Source organism: Octopus sinensis, unplaced genomic scaffold (assembly GCF_006345805.1).
Source record: "Octopus sinensis unplaced genomic scaffold, ASM634580v1 Contig14934, whole genome shotgun sequence".
NCBI lineage: Eukaryota > Metazoa > Mollusca > Cephalopoda > Octopoda > Octopodidae > Octopus > Octopus sinensis.
Window position 1 is genome coordinate 22,501 of NW_021833445.1, and position 22,456 is coordinate 44,956.

At 43.4% G+C, this 22,456-nt stretch overlaps 1 protein-coding gene across 2 annotated transcripts in view; it reads left to right on the plus strand.

Annotated features, from left to right (window-relative positions):
• Positions 1-22,456, plus strand: part of LOC115230216 (solute carrier family 13 member 5-like) — a 40,709-nt gene that overhangs the window by 14,762 nt on the left and 3,491 nt on the right. For both annotated transcript variants that reach the window (XR_004997457.1, XM_029800431.2), the window contains exons 2-12: positions 5,850-6,010; positions 6,748-6,897; positions 7,701-7,816; positions 9,942-10,075; positions 12,748-12,961; positions 15,614-15,766; positions 17,291-17,419; positions 18,567-18,665; positions 19,337-19,441; positions 20,762-20,847; positions 21,895-22,010. Coding sequence is in view for 1 of the 2 variants with exons in the window: in XM_029800431.2 (XP_029656291.1) it covers positions 5,903-6,010; positions 6,748-6,897; positions 7,701-7,816; positions 9,942-10,075; positions 12,748-12,961; positions 15,614-15,766; positions 17,291-17,419; positions 18,567-18,665; positions 19,337-19,441; positions 20,762-20,847; positions 21,895-22,010 (1,410 nt within the window). In the remaining variant the exon portion in view is untranslated. The remainder of the gene's footprint in view (positions 1-5,849; positions 6,011-6,747; positions 6,898-7,700; positions 7,817-9,941; positions 10,076-12,747; positions 12,962-15,613; positions 15,767-17,290; positions 17,420-18,566; positions 18,666-19,336; positions 19,442-20,761; positions 20,848-21,894; positions 22,011-22,456) is intronic.

Consider the following 22,456-nt stretch of genomic DNA (forward strand, 5'->3'; position numbering starts at 1 on the left):
ACGAGCAGGCTGTTCCGTTGATTCGGATCAACCGGAACCCTCGTCGTCGTAGTCGACGGAGTGCTTCCATATCCATATTGTTTATTTAATGTCTGTCTTCTGTATATGTACGAGTACCACAGGCGACAGGGGCTGGTCGGGTAGAAAAACTACCCGAGGCTTCTGTGTCTGTTTTGGAGGGGGGGGGGGATTATGGCTGGATACCCTTCCTAACACTGACCACTCCACTGAGTGGACTCAGTGCTTTTTATGTGGTACCAGCACAGGCAAGGTCAGTTTTGGCATAGTTTTTACAGCTGGATGCCTTTCCAAATGCCAACCACTTCACAGAGTGGACTGTTTTTACTCTTTTACTTGTTTCAGTCATTTGACTGTGGCCATGCTGGAGCACCGTCTTGAGTCGAGCAAATCAACTCCAGGACTTATTCTTTGGAAGCCTAGTACTTATTCTATATCAGTCTCTTTTGCTGAAATGCTAAGTGACGGGGATGTAAACACACCAGCATCAGTTATCAAGTGATGTTGGGAGAGACAAACACAGACACACAAACATACACACACATACACACACATATATATATATGTATATATATGCATCAGGCTTCTTTCAGTTTCTGTGTACCAAATCCACTCACAATGCTTTGGTCAGCCCAAGGCTATAGTAGAAGACACTTGCCCAAGGTGCCACACAGTTGGACAGAACTAGGAACCATGTAGTTCATAAGCAGGCTATTTACCACAGAGCTACTTCTACACCTATGTCTGTTTTATTAAAATAGCTATCTATGTATCATACAAAAAGAAGATTGAATCATGCAATGACTTTACTATAATTGGTTGCTTAAGAGACTGATCATGTGAAACAACTGTGGGTCGGTCGTGATGTCTGATCATGTGAAACAACTGTGGGTTGGTCGTGATGTCTGATCATTTACCCAGCGGCTTGGTTTTAACCACCACTAAACCTTTTACTTTTTACTGTTTCAATCATTTCTCCATGTGTGTTGTGTGTGTGTCTGTGTGTCTTTCTCTATGTATGTATGTATGTATGCATGTGTGTATATGTTTGTGTGTTTGCGGGTACGTTTGTATCTATTCCTGCGTAGGTGTTGTTATTTATTGTAGCAAGCGTTCATGTGTGTGAGTATGAGTGTCTGTAAATGTGTGTGTGCAAGTGTATGTGTATATCTGTGTGTATATGTGTTTGTACATGTGTGTTTGTGTGTGTGTGCGTAAAATAAATAGATATTAGGCGCAGGAGTGGCTGTGTGGTAAGTAGCTTGTTTACCAACCACATGGTTCTGGGTTCAGTCCCACTGCGTGGCATCTTGGGCAAGTGTCTTCTACTATAGCCTCGGGCCGACCAAAGCCTTGTGAGTGGATTTGGTAGATGGAAACTGAAAGAAGCCCGTCGTATTGGCGCAGGAGTGGCTGTGTGGTAAGTAGCTTGTTTACAAACCACATGGTTCTGGGTTCAGTCCCACTGCGTGGCATCTTGGGCAAGTGTCTTCTACTATAGCCTCGGGCCGACCAAAGCCTTGTGAGTGGATTTGGTAGACGGAAACTGAAAGAAGCCTGTCGTATATATGTATATATATATATATATATATATATGTATGTGTGTGTATGCTTTGTGTGTCTGTGATTGTCCCCCTAGCATTGCTTGACAACCGATGCTGGTGTGTTTATGTCCCCGTCACTTAGCAGTTTGGCAAAAGAGACTGATAGAATAAGTACTGGGCTTACAAAAGAATAAGTCCCGGGGTCGAGTTGCTCGATTAAAGGCGGTGCTCCAGCATGGCCACAGTCAAATGACTGAAACAAGTAAAAAAAAAAGAGTAAATATCTAAAAAAACAAAAACAGCCTCTAAGGGTACTCACGACCTGTCCTGCAAGAAATAACAGTCAAATCTATGCCATCATACTAAACCAGCATGGTATACGTAACACTGTTTCTACCATCCTACATCAATCTCCATCACTACCACTGCTATCACCACTGACGTCACCACCACTGAAAGTGCCACCCATGGCCATCACCAACGAAAATGTAATCATCGGTAGTAGTTCATGTTTTCTCACCTATACATCAAGGCCACCACAACACTACTTATCAAACCTCAAAGGTCAAGAGATCTAATCAGACCTGAAGCATCAATGGCTGAAGTGGTATGAAGCAGGAGGGAGGAGTAGCAGGGGTGGTGGTGGTGGTGGTGGTGGTGGTGGTGGTGGTGGTGGTGGCAGCGATGAGGGCAATGGTGGGTGTTGTGGCGGCGGCGGCGGTGGTGGTGATATTCAGAGTGGTGGTGATGGTGGCGGTGGTGATGGTGGTAGTGATAGTGGTTGTTACTGTAGTGGTGATAGTGGTGGTGATGGTGATAGTGGTGGTGGTGGTCATGGAGGTTGTGGTATCGGTGGTGATTGTAGTGGTAGTTGTTTTGGTTGTGGTGGTGGTGGTAGTGGTGATGGTTGTAGTGGAGGCGGTGGTGGTGGTGGTTGTGGTGGTGGTAGTGGTGGTGGTGGTGGTAGTGGTGGTGGTGGTAGTGGTGGTGATCATGGAGGTTGTGGTATCGGTGGTGATTGTAGCGGTAGTCGTTGTGGTTGTGGTGGTGGTGGTGATGGGGTCATGGTAGTAGTGGTTGCAGCGGCGGTGGTGGTGGTGAACAAAGACTTTGTGTCTCCACTGTTTCTTTATGGCATATTGAAACTGGTTTTGGGAGTCATGTGACATGAACCTAGGTGCAGCGGCGGGGCGTGGGTGGGTGGTGGGTGAGCGAGAATTCCGGGTTTGGAGCAGTCATGACCACCACCACGAGCAGCAACAAGGACAACAACAATAACAGCAACACCAACACTATATATCATCATCATCGTCATCATCATCGTTTAACATCTGCTTTCCATGCTGGCATGGGTTGGACATTAGTGTGAGAGGGGCTGGCCACGTAGAAGACCACGCCAGACGACCGTGTCTGTTTTGGCAGGGTTTTTACGGCTGGGTGCCCTTCCTAACACCAACCACTCTGCAGAGCGGACTCAGTGTTTTTATGTGGCACCAGCACAGGCAAGGTCAGTTTTGGCAAGGTTTCTACAGCTGGATGCCCTTCCAAATGCCAACCACCCCACAGAGTGGATTTGATGCCTTTTGCATGGCACCAGCACAGGTGAGATCAGTTTTGGCAAGGTTTCTACAGCTCATCATCATCATCATCATCATTGTTCGACCGTGGTTGAGACAATGGAATTAACCATGCTACGCCAGACTTCACGGTCCATCATGGCATTACGGAGGTCCTGTTGCTGGATGCCTGTATCCCTGGAGATTACATCAGGGTAGGAGAGTGTGCACCCTCTGGTATTGCGAGTAGATGGCTTCCAGAGGAGAAGAGTAGAAATTACCTCTTTTTCAGCTCTACAACAATGTCCAGCAAACTGGACTCTCCTATTTTTCTACAGCTGGATGCCCTTCCAAATGCCAACCACCCCACAGAGTGGGTTTGATGCCTTTTGCATGGCCCCAGCACAGGTGAGATCAGTTTTGACACCGTTTTTACAGCTGGATGCCCTTCCTAAACACCAACTGCTCTGCAGAGTGGACTCTGTGCTTTTATGTGGCACCAGCACAGGGGAGATCAGTTTTTTTTTTATATAATAATAATAATATAATAATAATAATAATAATAATAATTTTTTATATAATAATAATAATAATAGAGAGCGGCTAACAAAAGTCTTGCTGAGTGATGCCAAGACACCTTTGGCCTTCTTGACAATTTTAGAGATATGCTTTGTCCAACGCAAATCACTACTGACAGTGATGCCTAGGTCACGCTCGCAAGAGGATTTCTTGATATCAGTGTTGTGGAGGGAGTATGTGGACGCAGGGTTTTTTATCCCAAAATACACTTGTCCACAGCCAGTTTCAGTTGCCAGTCTGTGATCCGTTGCTGCACTGTGTCCAGGTCTGATTGCTGGAAAGAGGATGGCAGGTTGTTCTGGTTTTGACATGGTTTTTACAGTCAGATGCCCTTCCGAACACCAACCACTTTACAGTGTGGACTGGGTGCTTTTGCATGACACCAACCCTGGCAGGGTCACCAAATAACATACCCAACTGAGGGAGTGGTACAGGTAACATCCAAGCTACATATGTTTAGGCATAGGAGTAGCTTGTCAGTTGTTTGACCTCAACCCATTGACTATGTCCCTTAGTGGCTGACGATATGTGCATCTCTGACCACGAGCATAAATAGTGGGGGAGCATCATAGCCATGTGTTGAGAGGAATTCTTTGGGGTTCAGATAATTTACCCGTGGAAACATGGGTGGTTCATTCAACATCCTTACACAACCCTTATTCAGGGACCTTTTGAGCGGGATGGGTTACTCGACCAGAAGAAAATTCTAACTGAGCCCCACCTGCAAGGTCATGTGCTGTTCATCTTGATATGAGATCACCATGTCGCGCACATATTGTTGTGATGCATGTGCCTAGTGTACCCTTATCAGATGGGTAGTCATGATGGGTATACTGGGCTTCGTATATTTTACCCCAGTATCACTTTGATGGCATGCACTGCTCTCTCACTCAATAATAATAATAATAATAATAATGATAAAAATCTTGACCAATATGTGGAACAAACAGGGGTTGCAATAAGGGTGGAGCACTTGCAGAAAACAGCACTGCTTGGAACCGCTTGAATCCTCTGGAAGGTGCTCAGAAAATAAGAGGTGTTACCTTAGTTCACTGGTTGTGAACAGCTGACACCGTAGTACATGTCCAGCGTTAGAAGCTGTGCAAAGACAATAATAATAATAATAATAATAATAATTAATTGACATGAGTATTCCCTGTGATCACAATATAGCGGCGAAAGAATTTGACAAGATCAGTAAATATAAAGACCTGCTAATGGAAATTGAAAAAATGTGGCATCTCAAGGCGACTACAGTACCAGAGATTGTAGGATCTGTAGGAATGATAAAAAAAGGCACTGAAACCTATTTGAAAAGGATTCCAGGCTTACCAGCCCTACAGGAAGTGCAAAAAATCGTGTTAACTGGAACGGCTCATGTACTGAGAAGAGCATTATCACTGTGAAAACAACATCCATCCATGAATTTATTTATTTATCAATTTTTAAATACATATTCTACCTGTGAATTTGCGCGTGTAATCTGGGAATGCATACAATGAGCTTCTCTGCCCTAGGTGTACGGAAAACACTCGGCGAGAAAGGGAAGAAAATTTGAAGAAAGAAGGAAAAAACATAATAATAATAATAACAGATTTGCTTGTCAGTTGTTTGAATTGTTTTGTCTTGGTATAAAAGATGGGTTTTACAGCAAATATTCTGCTCAATACCACAGATTTGCTTGTCAGTTGTTTGACCTTAACCAGTTGAGCATGTCCCTTAGTGGCTGACGATATGTGGATCTTTGATCACGAGCAGAGGTAGTGGGGGAGCATTATAGCCATGTGTTGAGAGGGATTCTTTGGGGTTTGAATAATTCACCTCTGGAAACATGGGTGGTTCTTTCAACATCCTTAAACAACCCTTATTCAGGGATCTTTTGAGCGGGATGGGCTACTTGACCAGAAGAAAATTCTAACTCGGCCCCACTTGCAAGGTCATGTGCTGTTTATCTTGATATGAGATCACCATGTCGCACACATATGGTTGTGATGCATGTGCCTGGTGTACCTTTATCAGACGGGTAGTCATGATGGGTATACTGGGCTTCGTATATTTTACCCCAGTGTCACTTTGATGGCATGCTCTGCTCTCTCACTCAATAATAATAATAATAATCCTTTTTTTTCTTTTTGTCTTTTCTCTCTTGCAGTAATCCAGCCTCCAGAGTTCAACCCCCAGCAAGGATAAAGCCCACCATTCACCATGGGCGTCCGGTTCTTTCTCAGGGAACTCTGGACATTCCGTAACATCTTCATCGTGATCCTCACCCCACTCTTACTTCTCCCCATACCCCTCGTTCTGAGGTCAGTGGTAAGTTTCGACAACAGAGGGCGCTGTTGGCCCTTGTTTTTGTTTTTTTGTTAATTATTTCTATCTTTCACCGTGGACTACTGCCATGCTGGAGCACTGCCTTTGAAGAGTTTTAGTCAAACACACAGACCCTAGCACTCAATTCGTTTTTTAAAAGTCTTGTATTTGTTCTGTTGGTGGAGGCTCATGGCTTAGTGGTTAGGGTGTTGGACTCACAATCCTAAGATTGTGGTTTCGATTACTGGACCGGGCGATGTGTTGTGTTCTTGAGCAAAACACTTAATTTCACATTGCATCATTCCACTCAACTGAACCACATTGGTTCCGGGTTCAGTCCCACTGCGTGGCACCTTGGGCAAGTGTCTTCTACTATAGCCTCAGGCCAACCAAAGCCTTGTGAGTGGATTTGGTAGACGGAAACTGAAAGAAGCCCATCGTATATATATATATGTGTGTGTGTGGTGTGTGTGTGTTTGTGTGTCTGTTTGTCCCTCCCAACATCTCTTGACAACCGATGCTGGTGTGTTTACGTCCCAGTAACTTAGCAGTTCGGCAAAAGAGAGACCGATATAGAATAAGTACTAGGCTTGCAAAGAATAAGTCCCGGGGTCGATTTGCTCGACTAAAGGCGGTGCTCCAGCATGGCCGCAGTCACATGACTGAAACAAGTAAAAGAGAGTAAAAGATTATTATTATTATTATTATTATTATTATTATTATTATTATTATTTCGACAGGAAGCTAAATGCGCCTATGCTATATTGGTGATGGCCATTTATTGGATCAGTGAGGCCCTGCCCATAGCCGTCACCTCCCTCCTGCCCCTTATCATGTTCCCCATGTTAGGGGTCTCTCCGGCAAAGCAGGTTGCGAAGAATTATATCAATGTGAGTGGCCCTTTTTGTTCCTTTCCTTCTCTCCTTACTGCTTTCTCATCTTTCTTTCTTTCTTTCTTTACATATTTGTTCAACATCACTACCATCATCATCATCATCATTGTTAACTATACAACTGTTACTACTACCGCAACCACCTCCACTGCCACCACCACCACCACCACCACCACCACCACCACATTGCTACTACTAACATCACTACTACCACCACCGCCTCCACCGACTCCACCATCATCCACTACCTCTACCACCACCATCACCACCACCACCACCGCCATCACTACCGTCACCACAATCATCACTACCACCACCACTACAACCACCACCACCACCACCACCACCACCACCACTACCACCACCGCCACCACACCACACCACCACCACCACCAACCACCACCACCACACCACCACCACCACCACCACCACCACTACAACCACCACCACCACCACCACCACCGCAACCACAACCACCACCACCACCACAACCACACACCACCACACCACACCACCACCACCACCACCACCACCACTACACCACCACCACCACCACCGCAACCACAACCACCACCACCAACCACCACCACCACCACCACCACCACCACAACCACCACACCACCACCACCACCACCACCACCACTACAACCACCACCACCACCACCACTACAACCACCACCACCACCACCACCACCACCACAACCACCACCACCACTTCCTTTCCTACGCATACGATGCCTTCTTACTTCCCGAATATCTATTTTCCTCTCGTCTCATTTAATTCCGATCTATCCCGTCAGGACACGTCCATGTTATTTGTCGGAGGCCTGGTCGTTGCTTTGGCAATCGAAACTTGGAACTTACACAAAAGAATCGCTTTACGGACGCTTCTTATATTTGGTACGGAACCAAAGAGGTAAGCCGCCATTTAACACCTGTAATCAGTGCCAGATTAATTACAAATGGGGCCCTGCGCTAATTAATTATTTACATTAGGCGCAGGAGTGGCTGTGTGGTAAGTAGCTTGTCTACCAACCACATGGTTCTGGGTTCAGTCCCACTGCGTGGCACCTTGGGCAAGTATCTTTTACTATAGTCTCGGGCCGACCAAAGCCTTGTGAGTGGATTTGGTAGACAGAAAGTGAAAAGAAACCTATCGTGTGTGTGTGTGTGGTGTGTGTGTGTGTGTGTGTGTGTGTGTGTGTGTGTGTGTGTATGTATATATATATATATATATATATATGTGTGTGTGTGTGTGGAGGCGCAATGGCCCAGTGGTTAGGGCAGCGGACTCGCGGTCGTAGGATCGCGGTTTCAATTCCCAGACTGGGTGTTGTGAGTGTTTATTGAGCGACAACACCTAAAAGCTCCACGAGGCTCCGGCAGGGGATCGTGGTGATCCCTGCTGTACTCTTTCACCACTCTTTCTTCTGTTGGCCTGCTCGCTTAGCCAGCGGGGTGGCGTCATTCGAAGGCTAAAACAATGCAAATGCATTGTGACCAGCGATGTGTAACAACAACTGATGGTCTGGTCAGAAAGAAAAAAAGAAAAAAATATATATATATGTATGTGTGTGTATGTGTTTGTCCCCCCCCCCAGCATCCCTTGACAACCGGTGCTGGTGTGTTTACGTCCCCAGAGATTCAGTTGGTCATTTTTGGGAATCCAGCTGGAAAGTCCAATGACCATCCTGTCTTTAATTCAGGCATAGTGTATCTAGGACTACATTATCTAATGTGTCCTTCTTGTTGTTTAGCCCCAGGTCAGTCCTGATCCAGACAGACCCATGATCAAAGATGTTCCAGCTGTGACCATCCTGTCTTTTATTCAGGCATAGTGTATCTAGGACTACATTATCTAATGTGTCCTTCTTGTTGTTTAGCCCCAGGTCAGTCCTGATCCAGACAGACCCATGATCAAAGATGTTCCAGCTGTGACCATCCTGTCTTTAATTCAGGCATAGTGTATCTAGGACTACATTATCTAATGTGTCCTTCTTGTTGTTTAGCCCCAGGTCAGTCCTGATCCAGACAGACCCATGATCAAAGATGTTCCAGCTGTGACCATCCTGTCTTTAATTCAGGCATAGTGTATCTAGGACTACATTATCTAATGTGTCCTTCTTGTTGTTTAGCCCCAGGTCAGTCCTGATCCAGACAGACCCATGATCAAAGATGTTCCAGCTGTGACCATCCTGTCTTTTACTCAGGCATAGTGTATCTAGGACTACATTATCTAATGTGTCCTTCTTGTTGTTTAGCCCCAGGTCAGTCCTGATCCAGACAGACCCATGATCAAAGATGTTCCAGCTGTGACCATCCTGTCTTTTATTCAGGCATAGTGTATCTAGGACTACATTATCTAATGTGTCCTTCTTGTTGTTTAGCCCCAGGTCAGTCCTGATCCAGACAGACCCATGATCAAAGATGTTCCAGCTGTGACCATCCTGTCTTTTATTCAGGCATAGTGTATCTAGGACTACATTATCTAATGTGTCCTTCCTTGTTGTTGTTTAACCACAGGCTAGTCCTGATCCAGCAGATCTATGATCAAAGATGCTCCAACTGTGACCATCCCGGCTTTTATTCAGACATAGTGTATCTAGGACTACATTATCTGATGTATTCTTCTTTGTTGCTGCTGTTTAGCCCCAGGTCAGCCCTGATCCAGCAGACCTATGATCAAAGATGTTCCAGCTGTGACCATCCTGTCTTTTACTCAGGCATAGTGTATCTAGGACTACGTTATCTGATGTATTCTTCTTTGTTGCTGCTGTCTGTTTAGCCCCAGGTTATGCCTAATCCAGCAGACCTATGATCAAAGATGTTCCAGTTATGACCATCCTGCCTGTCATTCAAGCACACTATATCTAGGACATTCTAACCACGACCATCCCCTGTCACTTTCACAAGCAGTGTATCTTGGACCACATTACCAAACGTGTCCTTCATCTTAAAACTTTTTGAGAGTGACAACGCTGCTATTCCTAACGGACATAATGACCACCACTTTAGAAACTTGTCTTATTCATACATCCTAGGTTGCTCCTTGGTTTAATGGTCACCACATGGTTCCTCTCCATGTGGATAAGTAACACCGCAACGGCAGCCATGATGATCCCCATTGCCGACGCCATTCTAAAGCAGCTGCAAATGGCAGACGAGGATGATACAGGTGAGTACGGAGTCACCTTGTCCGTCTGTGTGTCTGTTTGTGTTTACCGGGCTGTCTGTGTGTTAATTCGTCCATTTGCTTGTCTGTTTGTCTGCGTGTCTGTCTGTCTGTCTGTCAGTCTGTGTCTCTCTCTCTGTCTGTGTGTCTGTCTAACTCTCTCTCCCTGTCTATCAATCTACTTGTCTTTATCTATCTCTATCTGTCTCTCTATCAATCTATCTATCTACCTGTCTGCCTGTCTATCTCTCTCTCTCTCTATCTATCTATCTGTCTGTCTATCTACCTGTCTATCTATCTGTCTATCTATCTATCTATCTGTCTGTCTGTCTGTTTGTCTATCTCTCTCTCTCTCTCTCTATCTATCTACCTATCTATGTATCTATCTATCTATCTATGTATCTATCTATCTATCTGTCTATCTATCTCTCTGTCTGTCTAACTCTCTCTCTCTCTCTCTCTCTCTCTATCTATCTATCTCTATCTATCTACCTATCTATCTATCTATCTATCTATCTATCCATCAATTCATCTATCTATCTATCTCTATCTATCTATCTATCTATCTATCTATCTATTTGTCTTTATCTGTCTGTCTGTCTGTCTGTCCCTCTGTTTGCTTGTTAGTCTGTCTGCCTGTCTGTCTACTTATCTCTCTATCTATCACTATGATGCTCCCCCACTACTTCTGCTCATGATCAGAGATGCACATATCGTCAGCTACTAAGGGACATGCTCAACTGGTTAAGGTCAAACAACTGACAAGCAAATCTGTGGTATTGAGCAGAATATTTGCTGTAGCCCATCTTTTATACCAAGACAAAACAATGTACATGATAACACTTGCAATCAGTTAAGATCAGAAGCCATGAGAGCCACTGTTTGGTACTGCATCAGGGCATTTATTATTATTATTATTATTATTATTATTATTATTATTATATTATTATTATTATTCTATGTTTGACTTTTGCTTTACATTTGTACAAGTTGGCTCCAAATCTCACCCAGAGACCTCAAGAGACAACAAGTTGGAAGTTTGTGTTGGTGTTATGCCTAGGGTGCCATATATTTGGTTTTGTACTTAGTGTTGTACTAGTGAATGTCTAAAAAACCATACGAAAATTATGTTTGTTTTAAAACTTGAAATTACATAGAAAGTATTTTGCGTAGGATATGGGCAGTTCCCATGAGCACTATCTTTTGAATTTCTGCTATTTTGGGGTTTCCTGGTATCTGAGTTAGGTAGCAATCAGCCCCTTTTGCTATCATTCCCAGGGCACCTATGACAACAGGTATTGTTAATTATTATTATTATTGTTATTATTATTATTATTATTATTATTATTATTCAGTAGTTTTATTTTTATAGCGTGCTTTCACTTCACTACCGAGCGCAGCTCTGTGTGCCTTGGGTATGTGCTGTGATTTGTTGTGATGCTCTGATGGTTATTGTGTGGAAAGTGTTCTGCGTAGGATGTGTGCAGTGCCTAGTACTGCAATTTTCTGTATGTTATATGTGTTTGTAAGTCCTGGTGTTTTTGTTATGTATTTGTCTGAATATTTTTTTATCATGCCTAATGCACCTACTATGATAGGAATTGTTTCTGTTTTCAGATTCCACATTCTAGTTACCTCTATTTCCAGGTCTTTGTATTTTGAAAGTTTCTCCATTTCTTTTAGAGACACGTTGTCATCCGCTGGTATTAATACATCAATTAGAAAGCATTTTTTTTCTTCGTGATCTCTGACAACTATATCTGGTCTGTTGGCCTTAATTTCTCTATCTGTGTGTATTGACATATCCCAGAGTATGGTTGCTTTCTCGTTTTCTGTGACCTTTTCTGGTGTGTGCCTATACCATCCTTTTTCTGTTGTTATTCCATAATGTTGGCATAGCTTCCAGTGTATATAGGTCCCAACTCTGTCGTGTCTGTGAATATATTCCTTCTTAGCCATGACTGGGCAGCCAGAGATAATATGATTTATTGTTTCTTGTCCATCTCCACATATTCTGCAGTTGTTATATTTCTTTTCATTACATGTTTTTGGTAATTTCTGGTGGGGAGGCTTTGGTCTTGTGCTGCAATTAAAAATCCCTCTGTCTCTGCTTTGAGTCCTGAGCTTCTCAACCATTGCTGGGATTTTTCTTTGTCTATTTCTTTTGCGTTTAGTTTAGTCCAGTATTTACCATGAAGGGGCTTTTCTTGCCATCGTTTTATCATGGTTCGTTGCTGTTCTATTTTTAGTTTGGATTACATTTGTTTTATTATTATTATTATTATTATTATTATTATTATCATTATTATTATTATTATTATTTTTATTATTATTATTATTATTGTTATTATTATTATTTATTATTTTTATTATTATTATTGTTATTATTATTATTATTTATTATTTTTATTATTATTATTATTGTTATTGTTATTATTATTATTATTTTTATTATTTTTATTATTATTATTATTATTATTATTATTATTATTTTTATTATTTTTATTATTATTATTATTGTTATTGTTATTATTATTATTATTTTTATTATTTTTATTATTATTATTATTTTTATTATTATTATTATTGTTATTGTTATTATTATTATTATTATTACTTATGCTGTTAATACTGTTTCAATTATTTCCAAATTACCTGTCTGCGTACCTGTCTAGTCAAGGATAACGATCAAAGCCTCAAGATGGAAACCTATAAGAAGTTGGACCCAGAATCCACGAAGACTCTGGAAAAAACAGAAGCGATAGAAAATTCCACACAGGTAACAACAGCACCACCACTGCCAACAACAACAACGAAAGTTGCGACAACAACAACAACAACAACACCTGCTGAGACAAACAAAACAGATTCTGATGTTACTGAGAAAGGGTAAGGATCCAGCATTGAGAGGGGCCAATTATTGTTATTCTCCTGAATGTTTTTCTGGTTCTGTCCATTAGTCTAGATGATACAAAAGGCTTCTTTCAGTTTCCGTCTAGCAAATCCACTCACAAGGCTATAGTAGAAGACACTTGACCAAAGTGTCATGCAGTGAGACTGAACCCGGGTCCATATGGTTGGTAAGCAATCTATTTACCTCACAGCCACTCTGCAACTCTTTACTCTTTTTACTCTTTTACTTGTTTCAGTCATTTCACTGCGGCCATGCTGGAGCACCGCCTTTAATCGAGCAAATCGACCCCGGGACTTGTTCTTTGTAAGCCCAGTACTTATTCTATCGGTCTCTTTTTGCCGAACCGCTAAGTGACGGGGACGTAAACACACCAGCATCGGTTGTCAAGCAATGCTAGGGGGACAAACACAGACACACACTCACACACACATATATATATATATATACATATATACGACAGGCTTCTTTCAGTTTCCGTCTACCAAATCCACTCACAAGGCATTGGTCGGCCCGGGGCTATAGCAGAAGACACTTGCCCAAGATGCCACGCAGTGGGACTGAACCTGGAACCATGTGGTTGGTTAGCAAGCTACTTACCACACAGCCACTCCTGCGCCTACTATTTAGTTTTTTTGCTCAAGAGCCTGGGTGGAGTGTTAAGTTAGACACAGGAGCCATACACAAATTCAGGAGAGAGAATTTAGGTTGTAGGAGAAGTGTGCATGAGTGTGCGTGTGGGGGGAGGGGAACAAAGAAAGATAGTATTTTTCAAATAAAATCACTAATTTGATGTCTGGCTTATAGCAATAAATATTGAAAATAAAAACGAAAAGTCGACCATGTGCAATTATGCATGACAGGTAAGTAATTTACAATATCAGGTATACAAAAGCTATGAGCAAATTATGCATATAAAAAAAATACCAAAGAAATCAAAAGTAATAAAAAAAAATAGGCACAGGAGTGGCTCTCCAGTAAATAGCTTGCTTACCAATCACATGGTTCCGGGTTCAGTCCCACTGCGTGGCACCTTGGGCAAGTGTCTTCTACTATAGCCTCGGGCCGACCAAAGCCTTGTGAGTGGATTTGGTAGACGGAAACTGTAAGAAGACCGTCATATATATATTATATATATATATATATATATATATATATATATATATAATAAATATGTATAATATAGGCGTAGGAGTGACTGTGTGGTAAGTAGTTTGCTTACCAACCACATGGTTCCGGGTTCAGTCCCACTGCGTGACACCTTGGGCAAGTGTCTTCTACTATAGCCTCGGGCCAACCAAAGCCTTGTGAGTGGATTTGGTAGACGGAAACTGAAAGAAGCCCGTCGTATACATGTATATATATATATATATGTGTGTGTGTGTGTGTGTGCGTCTGTGTTTGTCCCCCCAACATCGCTTGACAACCGATGTTGGTGTGTTTACGTCCCCGTAACTTAGCGGTTCGGCAAAAGAGACCGTTAGAATAAGTACTGGGCTTACAAAGAGAATAAGTCCCGGGGTCGATTTGCTCGATTAAAGGCGGTGCTCCAGCATGGCCGCAGTCAAATGACTGAAACAAGCAAAAGTGTAAAAGTGTAAGAGTAAAGAATAAAGAGTAAAGAGAGTGCGTGTGTTTTTATTGGCTAAACTGGCAAAATGACCATTGGTCAGCTAAATACAACAATATCTGTTTCAACACACGATTTCAAATCAAGAATATTGCAAAACAAATATATATATATCGGGCATGGCTGTGTGGTTAGGGAGCTTGCTTCCTAGCCATATGGTTTCGGGTTCAGTCCCACTGCGTGGCACTTTGGGTAGGTGTCTTTCACTATAGCCCTGAGCCGACCGGAGCTTTGTGATTGAATTCGGTAGGTGGAAGTTACTGCCGTGTGGGTATGTGTGCATAAGGTGGTGAGCTGGCAGAACCGTTAGCACGCCGGGCGAAATGCTCAGTGGTATTTCTTCTGCGTTACGTTGTGAGTTCAAATTCCGCCGAGGTCGACTTTGCCTTTCATCCTTTCGGGGTCGATAAATTAAGTACCAGTTACGCACTGGGGTCGATATAATCGACTTAATACCTATGTCTGTCCTTGTTTGTCCCCTCTGTGTTTAGCCCCTTGTGGGTAATAAAGAAATAGGTATTTCGTCTGTCTTTACGTTCTGAGTTCAAATTCCGCCGAGGTCGACTTTGCCTTTCATCCTTTCGGGGTCGATAAATTAAGTACCAGTTACGCACTGGGGTCGATATAATCGACTTAATACCTATGTCTGTCCTTGTTTGTCCCCTCTGTGTTTAGCCCCTTGTGGGTAATAAAGAAATAGGTATTTCGTCTGTCTTTACGTTCTGAGTTCAAATTCCGCCGAGGTCGACTTTGCCTTTCATCCTTTCGGGGTCGATTAAATTAGTACCAGTTACGCCTGGTGTCGATATAATCGACTTAATACCTATGTCTGTCCTTGTTTGTCCCCTCTGTGTTTAGCCCCTTGTGGGTAATAAAGAAATAGGTATGTGTGCGTATAGCTGCTCAGTGCCTCTCCGAAAGAGAGAGAGGGATAACTGTACTGTTATTGTCCCCGTCCATTTATATTCTCATGATTTAATATGTGTAACTTCTACCACAGGCTCCAGTCCGTTATGGCCGCCAAAACTGAACAATCCCACATTAGACTGTGTAAAGCTGTCTGTTTATCCATCGCATATTCAGCCAATGTCGGAGGTATGGGTACCCTAACAGGAACGGGCCCAAATTTGGTGATGAAAGGACAGTCGGATTTGTAAGTATTTATATTGAACTCCTTCGCATATGTCTGTCTGTTTGTCTGTGCCTCAGTTTGTCTGTTTATATAGTAAATACTAGTAAAAAGACTACGCATGTTTCATGGCTATATTTTCAAATAGATAATAATAATAATAAAATCAATTCGATTCAAAATTAAATCGAACTAAAATTAATTCTATTTAAAAATATAGTCACTCATCAGGTCTAAGATAATAAATAAATAAAAAATAATAATAGAATAAATGGTACTTATCTTAATTTATACTAATTATCAAATAAATATATTAAAAAATACATGTATTTACTATAAATAATCGAAATGCATTTAACAATATTTCTTATATATATGCTTATATATATATATTTATATATACATGCTTATTGCTGATCCCATCATATATATATATAGAAATAATTAAGATTCAGTTGAATTAGGTACTTAAGTTGAAGCACCAAGTCAGTCTGGTATTATTTGTACAGCTCGAAGTAAGGTGAATAAAATCAAAATAAGCAACAGGACATCAAGAAGTGATGCAGTACGACCGTTTCAAGCAGCTCCATTTAATTGAACAAAGCAAGCATTACATCAATTTAAATTATATTATTACACACATGTGAGTGAGAACACTTTGAGATATTTTTGGTATCTAACATATGTCAGATACTGCGAGCGCTGCTTCTGATTGGTCAATCCATGGTGATGACCCGAGGTGACGGTGACAGCGCTGCTTCTGATTGGTCAATCCATGGTGATGACCCGAGGTGACGGTGACAGCGCTGCTTCTGATTGGTCCATCCATGGTGATGACCTGAGGTCACGGTGATGGCTCTACTTTTGTCATTCATAAGTTACAACATGATGTGAAGAATTTAGTTATTGGGTTAATAAAATATGGTCGTTTATTCGTGTGTAATAAATAAAATACCAACTCATTCCCTATGGATACCGTATTTATTACAACGAGTGGCTTGTAAACGTATCTAATTCGCTTTCGCTCGTTAGATACGTTTACAAGCCACTCGTAATAAATACGGTATCCATAGGGATCTCGTTTGGTATTCTCTATATACTATCCATGCGTAAGTGTGAGGGCGCGTGGCTTAGTGGTTAGGGCATTCGGCTCATGATCGTAAGGTTGTGAGTTCGATTCCCGGCGACGCGTTGTGTCCTTGAGCAAGACACTTTATTTCACGTTGCTCCAGTCCACTCAGCTGGCAAAAATGAGTTGTACTTGTATTTCAAAGGGTCAGCCTTGTCACTCTCTGTGTCACGCTGATTATCCCCGAGAACTACGTTAAGGGTACACGTGTCTGTGGAATGCTCAGCCATTTGCACGTTAATTTCACGAGCAAGCTGTTCCGTTGATCGTATCAGCTGGGACCCTCGTCGTCGTAACCGGCGGAGTCTTTTTTTTTTAATCCATGCGTAAGAAACTCCCATATTTTTTAACGTAATTTTTGACAAAAAAGGGTTCCTTATCCATGTTAAAATACGGTTTGTGTTTGTTTCTCCACACAGGTTCTTCAGCGAGGTAGGGCTACCCCCACCAGTGACCTTTGCGAACTGGATGCTGTTTGGCATCCCTCTGTCATTCATCAACCTCATCTTCATCTGGTTCTGGCTCATTGTCTTTGAGTTACGGCAATGGTAAGTAATCGTTTTACACACACACTGTTCCAGGCGCGTTAACCAGCCCACTTGTGCGTACCTTTTCCTTCTTTGGACACTAACACTCTGCTTGCGAAGACCTGTTGAGGCAAGTGAAATAGGAATCGAAATCAAATTCGATGACTGGCATCCGTGCTAGCGGGACACAAAGAGCACCACCCAAGCGTGATCGTTGCCAGAGCAGCCAACTGGCTTCTGTGCCAGTAGCACGTAAAAGGCACCATTCAAGTGTGATCGTTACCAGTGTCGCCTTACTGGCACTCGAGCCCCGTGCTAGTAGGGTGCTAAGAGCACCATCTGAGCGTGGTCGTTGCCAGAGCGGCTAACCGGCTTCCGTGCTGGTGACACATAAAAGGGCACCATTCGAGTGTGATTGTTACCAGCATCGCCTTACTGGCACTTGAGCCCCGTGCTAGTAGGGTGCTAAGAACACCATCCGAGCATGATCGTTGCCAGAGCGGCTAACTGGCCTCCATGCTGGTGGCACGTAAAGGCACCATTCGAGCGGGATCGTTACCAGCATCACCTTACTGGCACCTGTGTCGGTGGCATGTGTAAAATGATTGGAGCGAGGTCGTTGCCAGTACCACCTGACTGGCCCCCGTGCCAGTGACACGTAAAAGCACGCACTACACTCTCGGAGTGGTTGGCGTTAGGAAGGGCATCAAGCTGTAGAAACTCTGCCAGATCAAGATTGGAGCCTGGTGCGGCCATCTGGTTTGCCAGTCCTCAGTCAAAATTGTCCAACCCATGCTAGCATGGAAAGCAGACATTAAACAACGATGATAATGATGATGACTAGCACACACACACACACACACACACACACACACACACACACACACACACACACACACACACATATATATATATGGCTGTGTGGTGAGAGAGCTTGCTTCCCAACTACTTGGTTCCGGGTTCAGTCCCGCTATGTGGCACCTTGGGGAAGTGTCTTCTACTGGTGCACATGCACCCTTATAAGGTTTAGGACAGTTGACCTGCTTTCACACAGGGGTGTCAGGACTTCGTCACCACAGTATGTGTGTGTTGTGTATAAGTGTGTGTGTGTGTGTATTTTAACCACAAAATATCTCAGAATGGTTAGAATTCTTCGTCCCATTTGCAGGAATCCGAAATTGTGGTGCTGCAACAAGGACGGCACAGGAAACAACCTGAGGGTCCGGAGACTGATTCAGGAAGAGATGAGGACCCTAGGGAACATCACGTATGTATAGTCATGGAAGGAGGGAGGGGGGGACCAACCGCCTGGGGACCAAAGACACACACACACACACGTACACTCATGTGTGTGTGTTAGTGTGAAGGTGTATGTGTGTGTGTGTGTGGGTGTGTATGTATGTGTGTATGCGTGTGTGGAGGGTGTATGTTTCTGTATGTATGTATGTTTGTGTTTGTGTCTCTGCACATGTGTGTGTGTGTGTGTGTGTGTGTGTATGTGTGTGTGTGAGCTGTTATCACTGATGTTTTGTGTATTTGAACCCTCACCAACAACACCACCACCACCACAACATACACACACACCACCACCACACCCACTACTACTACTACTACTACACACACACACCACCACCACACCCACCACCACTACTACCACTACTACTACTACTACTACACACACATACACACACCACCACCACACCCACTACTACCACTACTACTACTACTACTACTACACACACACATACATACACCACCACCACACCCACTACTACTACTACACACACACACACCACCACACCCACTACTACTACTACTGCACACACGCACACACACACACCACTCCCACTCCCACCACCACCACCACTACCACCACCCTAGTCATGAACCAAACCCTTTTCTTTTTTCACCCCAGAATCCCTTTTAAATCTTTTCCAGATTTGCTGAGATCCTGACTGGTGTTTGCTTCCTGGTTCTCACTCTCCTCTGGATAACACGTGACCTGCAGTCGGCTGGAGGGTGGAAGAACTTGTTTAAGGACAAGTAAGGCTTACTTTTATATAATTGAAGTAGTGAGTGGCACGGCTGGAAGGGCAGAGTAAACATAGGGGTGGAAGAATGTGTCTGAGGACAAGTAAAGCTTACTTTCATTTTATTAAAGTTGTGATGGGTGAGGCTGGAAGGGCTGACCTAACATAAGAGTGTAAGAACTTGTTTGAGGGCATGTGGCGTAGTGATTAAGAGCGCGGGCTACTAACCCCAAGATTCCGAGTTCGATTCCAAGCAGTGACCTGAACAATAATAATAATGATAATAATAATAATAATAAGTGGTTCTCGTGGCTTCTGATCTTAACTGATTGGAAGTGTTATCATGTACATTGTTTTGTCTTGGTATAAAAGATGGGCTACAGCAAATATTCTGCTCAATACCACAGAATTGCTTGTCAGTTGTTTGACCTTAATCAGTTGAGCATGTCCCTTAGTGGCTGACGATCTGTGCATCTCTGATCACGAGCAGAAGTAGTGGGGGAGCATCATAGCCATGTGTTGAGAGGGATTCTTTGGGGTTTGAATAATTCACTTCTGGAAACAGGGGTGGTTCTTTCAACATCCTTAAACAACCCTTATTCAGGGACCGTTTGAGCGGGATGGGCTACTCAACCTGAAGAAAATTCTAACTGGGCCCCACCTGCAAGGTCATGTGCTGTTTATCTTGATATGAGATCACCATGTCATGCACATATGGTTGTGATGCATGTGCCTGGTGTACCCTTATCAGACGGGTAGTCATGATGGGTATATTGGGCTTCGTATATTTTACCCCAGTGTCACTTTGATGGCATGCACTGCTCTCTCACTCAATAATAATAATAATAATAATAATAATAATAATCATCATCATCATCATTTAGCGTCCGTTTCCATGCTAGCATGGGTTGGAGGTTCAACTGGGGTCTGGAAAGCCAGAAGGCTGCATCAGGCCCAGTCTGATCTGGCAGTGTTTCTACGTGTGGTACCCTTCCTAACACCAACCACTCCATGAGTGTAGTGGGTGCTTTTTACGTGCCACACGCACAGGTGCCAGACGGAGCTGGCAAACGGCCACAAACGGATGGTGCTTTTACGTGCCACCGGCACGGGGCCCCCAATAATATCGAAAAATACGTTAAGAATGAGAACCTAGGTTCAAAATTTCCCCCAAGACACCTGAAGAAGGCTGGAGGGTATATCAGCCGAAACATTGTGTTAACAACAAACAAGATGAGGAGAAATATCCATCAAATGTAAACAATGTACATAATTCCTCATCTCTTAAATCTAGAATTGTATTACTAAAGGGTTAATCCTTTCCATTCTACAGGTATGTCACGGATACAACAGCTGCCATGTTCATCTCCATCCTGCTGTTTATTTTGCCGTCCAAAGTTCCCAGATTCTCCTGGAAAGGTATTGAAGTTTTTGGTCCTTTGTTTTTCTATATAAGACTGTAGAAGAAAGTGTGTAGTTCATTGTGTGAGGGGGAAGAGAGAGAGAGGGAGAGAGAGAGAGGAGGAAGAGGAAGAGAGAGAGAGAGACAAACGGAGAGGGAGTAAGAAAAGGGGAGAGGCAGACGGAGAGAGGTAAAGATAGAGGGAGAGAGAATGAAAGGGAGGGAAAGAGAGAAAAATAGAGAAGTAAAGATAGAGAAAGACAGAATGAGAGGGAGGGAGGGAGGGAGAGAGAGACAGAATGAGAGGGAGGAAGAGAGAGACAGAATGAGAGGGAGGGAGAGAGAGACAGAATGAGAGGGAGGGAGAGAGAAACAGAATGAGAGGGAGGGAGAGGGAGACAGAATGAGAGGGAGGGAGAGAGAGAGACAGAATGAGAGGGAGGAAGAGGGAGACAGAATGAGAGGGAGGGAAAGTGAGAGAGAGAGAGACAGAGATGTAAAGATAGATAGAGATATTGGCAAAAGAGAACCGACAGAATAAGTGGTAGGCTTACAAAGAATAAGTCCCGGGGTCGATTTGTTCGATTAAAGGCAGTGCTCCAGCATGGCCACAGTCAAATGACTGAAACCAGTAAAAGAGTAAAATTATAAACTGTAGTGGCTGTGTGGTAAGTAGCTTCTTTACCAACCACATGGTTGCGGGTTCAGTCCCACTGCGTGGCATCTTGGGCAAGTGTCTTCTGCTATAGCCCCGGGCCGACCAATGCCTTGTGAGTGGATTTGGTAGATGGAAACTGAAAGAAGCCTGTCGTATATATGTATATATATGTTTGTGTGTCTGTGTTTGTTCCCCTAGCATTGCTTGACAACCGATGCCAGTGTGTTTACGTTCCCGTCACCTAGCGGTTCGGCAAAAGAGACCGATAGAATAAGTCCCGGGGTCGAGTTGCTCGACTAAAGGCGGTGCTCCAGCATGGCCACAGTCAAATGACTGAAACAAGTAAAAGAGTAAAATTATAAACTGTATTTAATCATAAACATGTTCTCTACCGTTTATCTGACAGGGCACGGCGCTGGAGGGTGGCCCACCATACTCACATGGAAAGTCGTGGAGACGAGACTGAACTGGGGCATCATCTTACTGTTGGGTGGTGGATTTGCCATAGCAGCTGTTTCGAGGGTAAGTTGTAATTAATCTGAACTGAGGTAGAATCAGGTAAGTCAATTTTAATTATCGATGGTAGTGGAGCGCTAAGAGCACCATCTGAGCGTGATCGTTGCCAGAGCAGCTAACTGGCTTCCGTGCCGGTGGCACGTAAAAAGCACCATTCGAGCGTGATCGTTACCAGCATCGCCTTATTGGCATCTGTGTGGAGGCGCAATGGCCCAGTGGTTAGGGCAGCGGACTCGCGGTCATAGGATTGCGGTTTCGATTCCCAGACCGGGCGTTGCGAGTGTTTATTGAGCGAAAACACCTAAAAGCTCCACGAGGCTCCGGCAGGGGATGATGGTGATCCCTGCTGTACTCTTTCACCACAACTTTCTCTCACTCTTACTTCCTGTTTCTGTTGTACCTGTATTTCAAAGGGCCGGCCTTGTCACTCTCTGTGTCACGCTGAATATCCC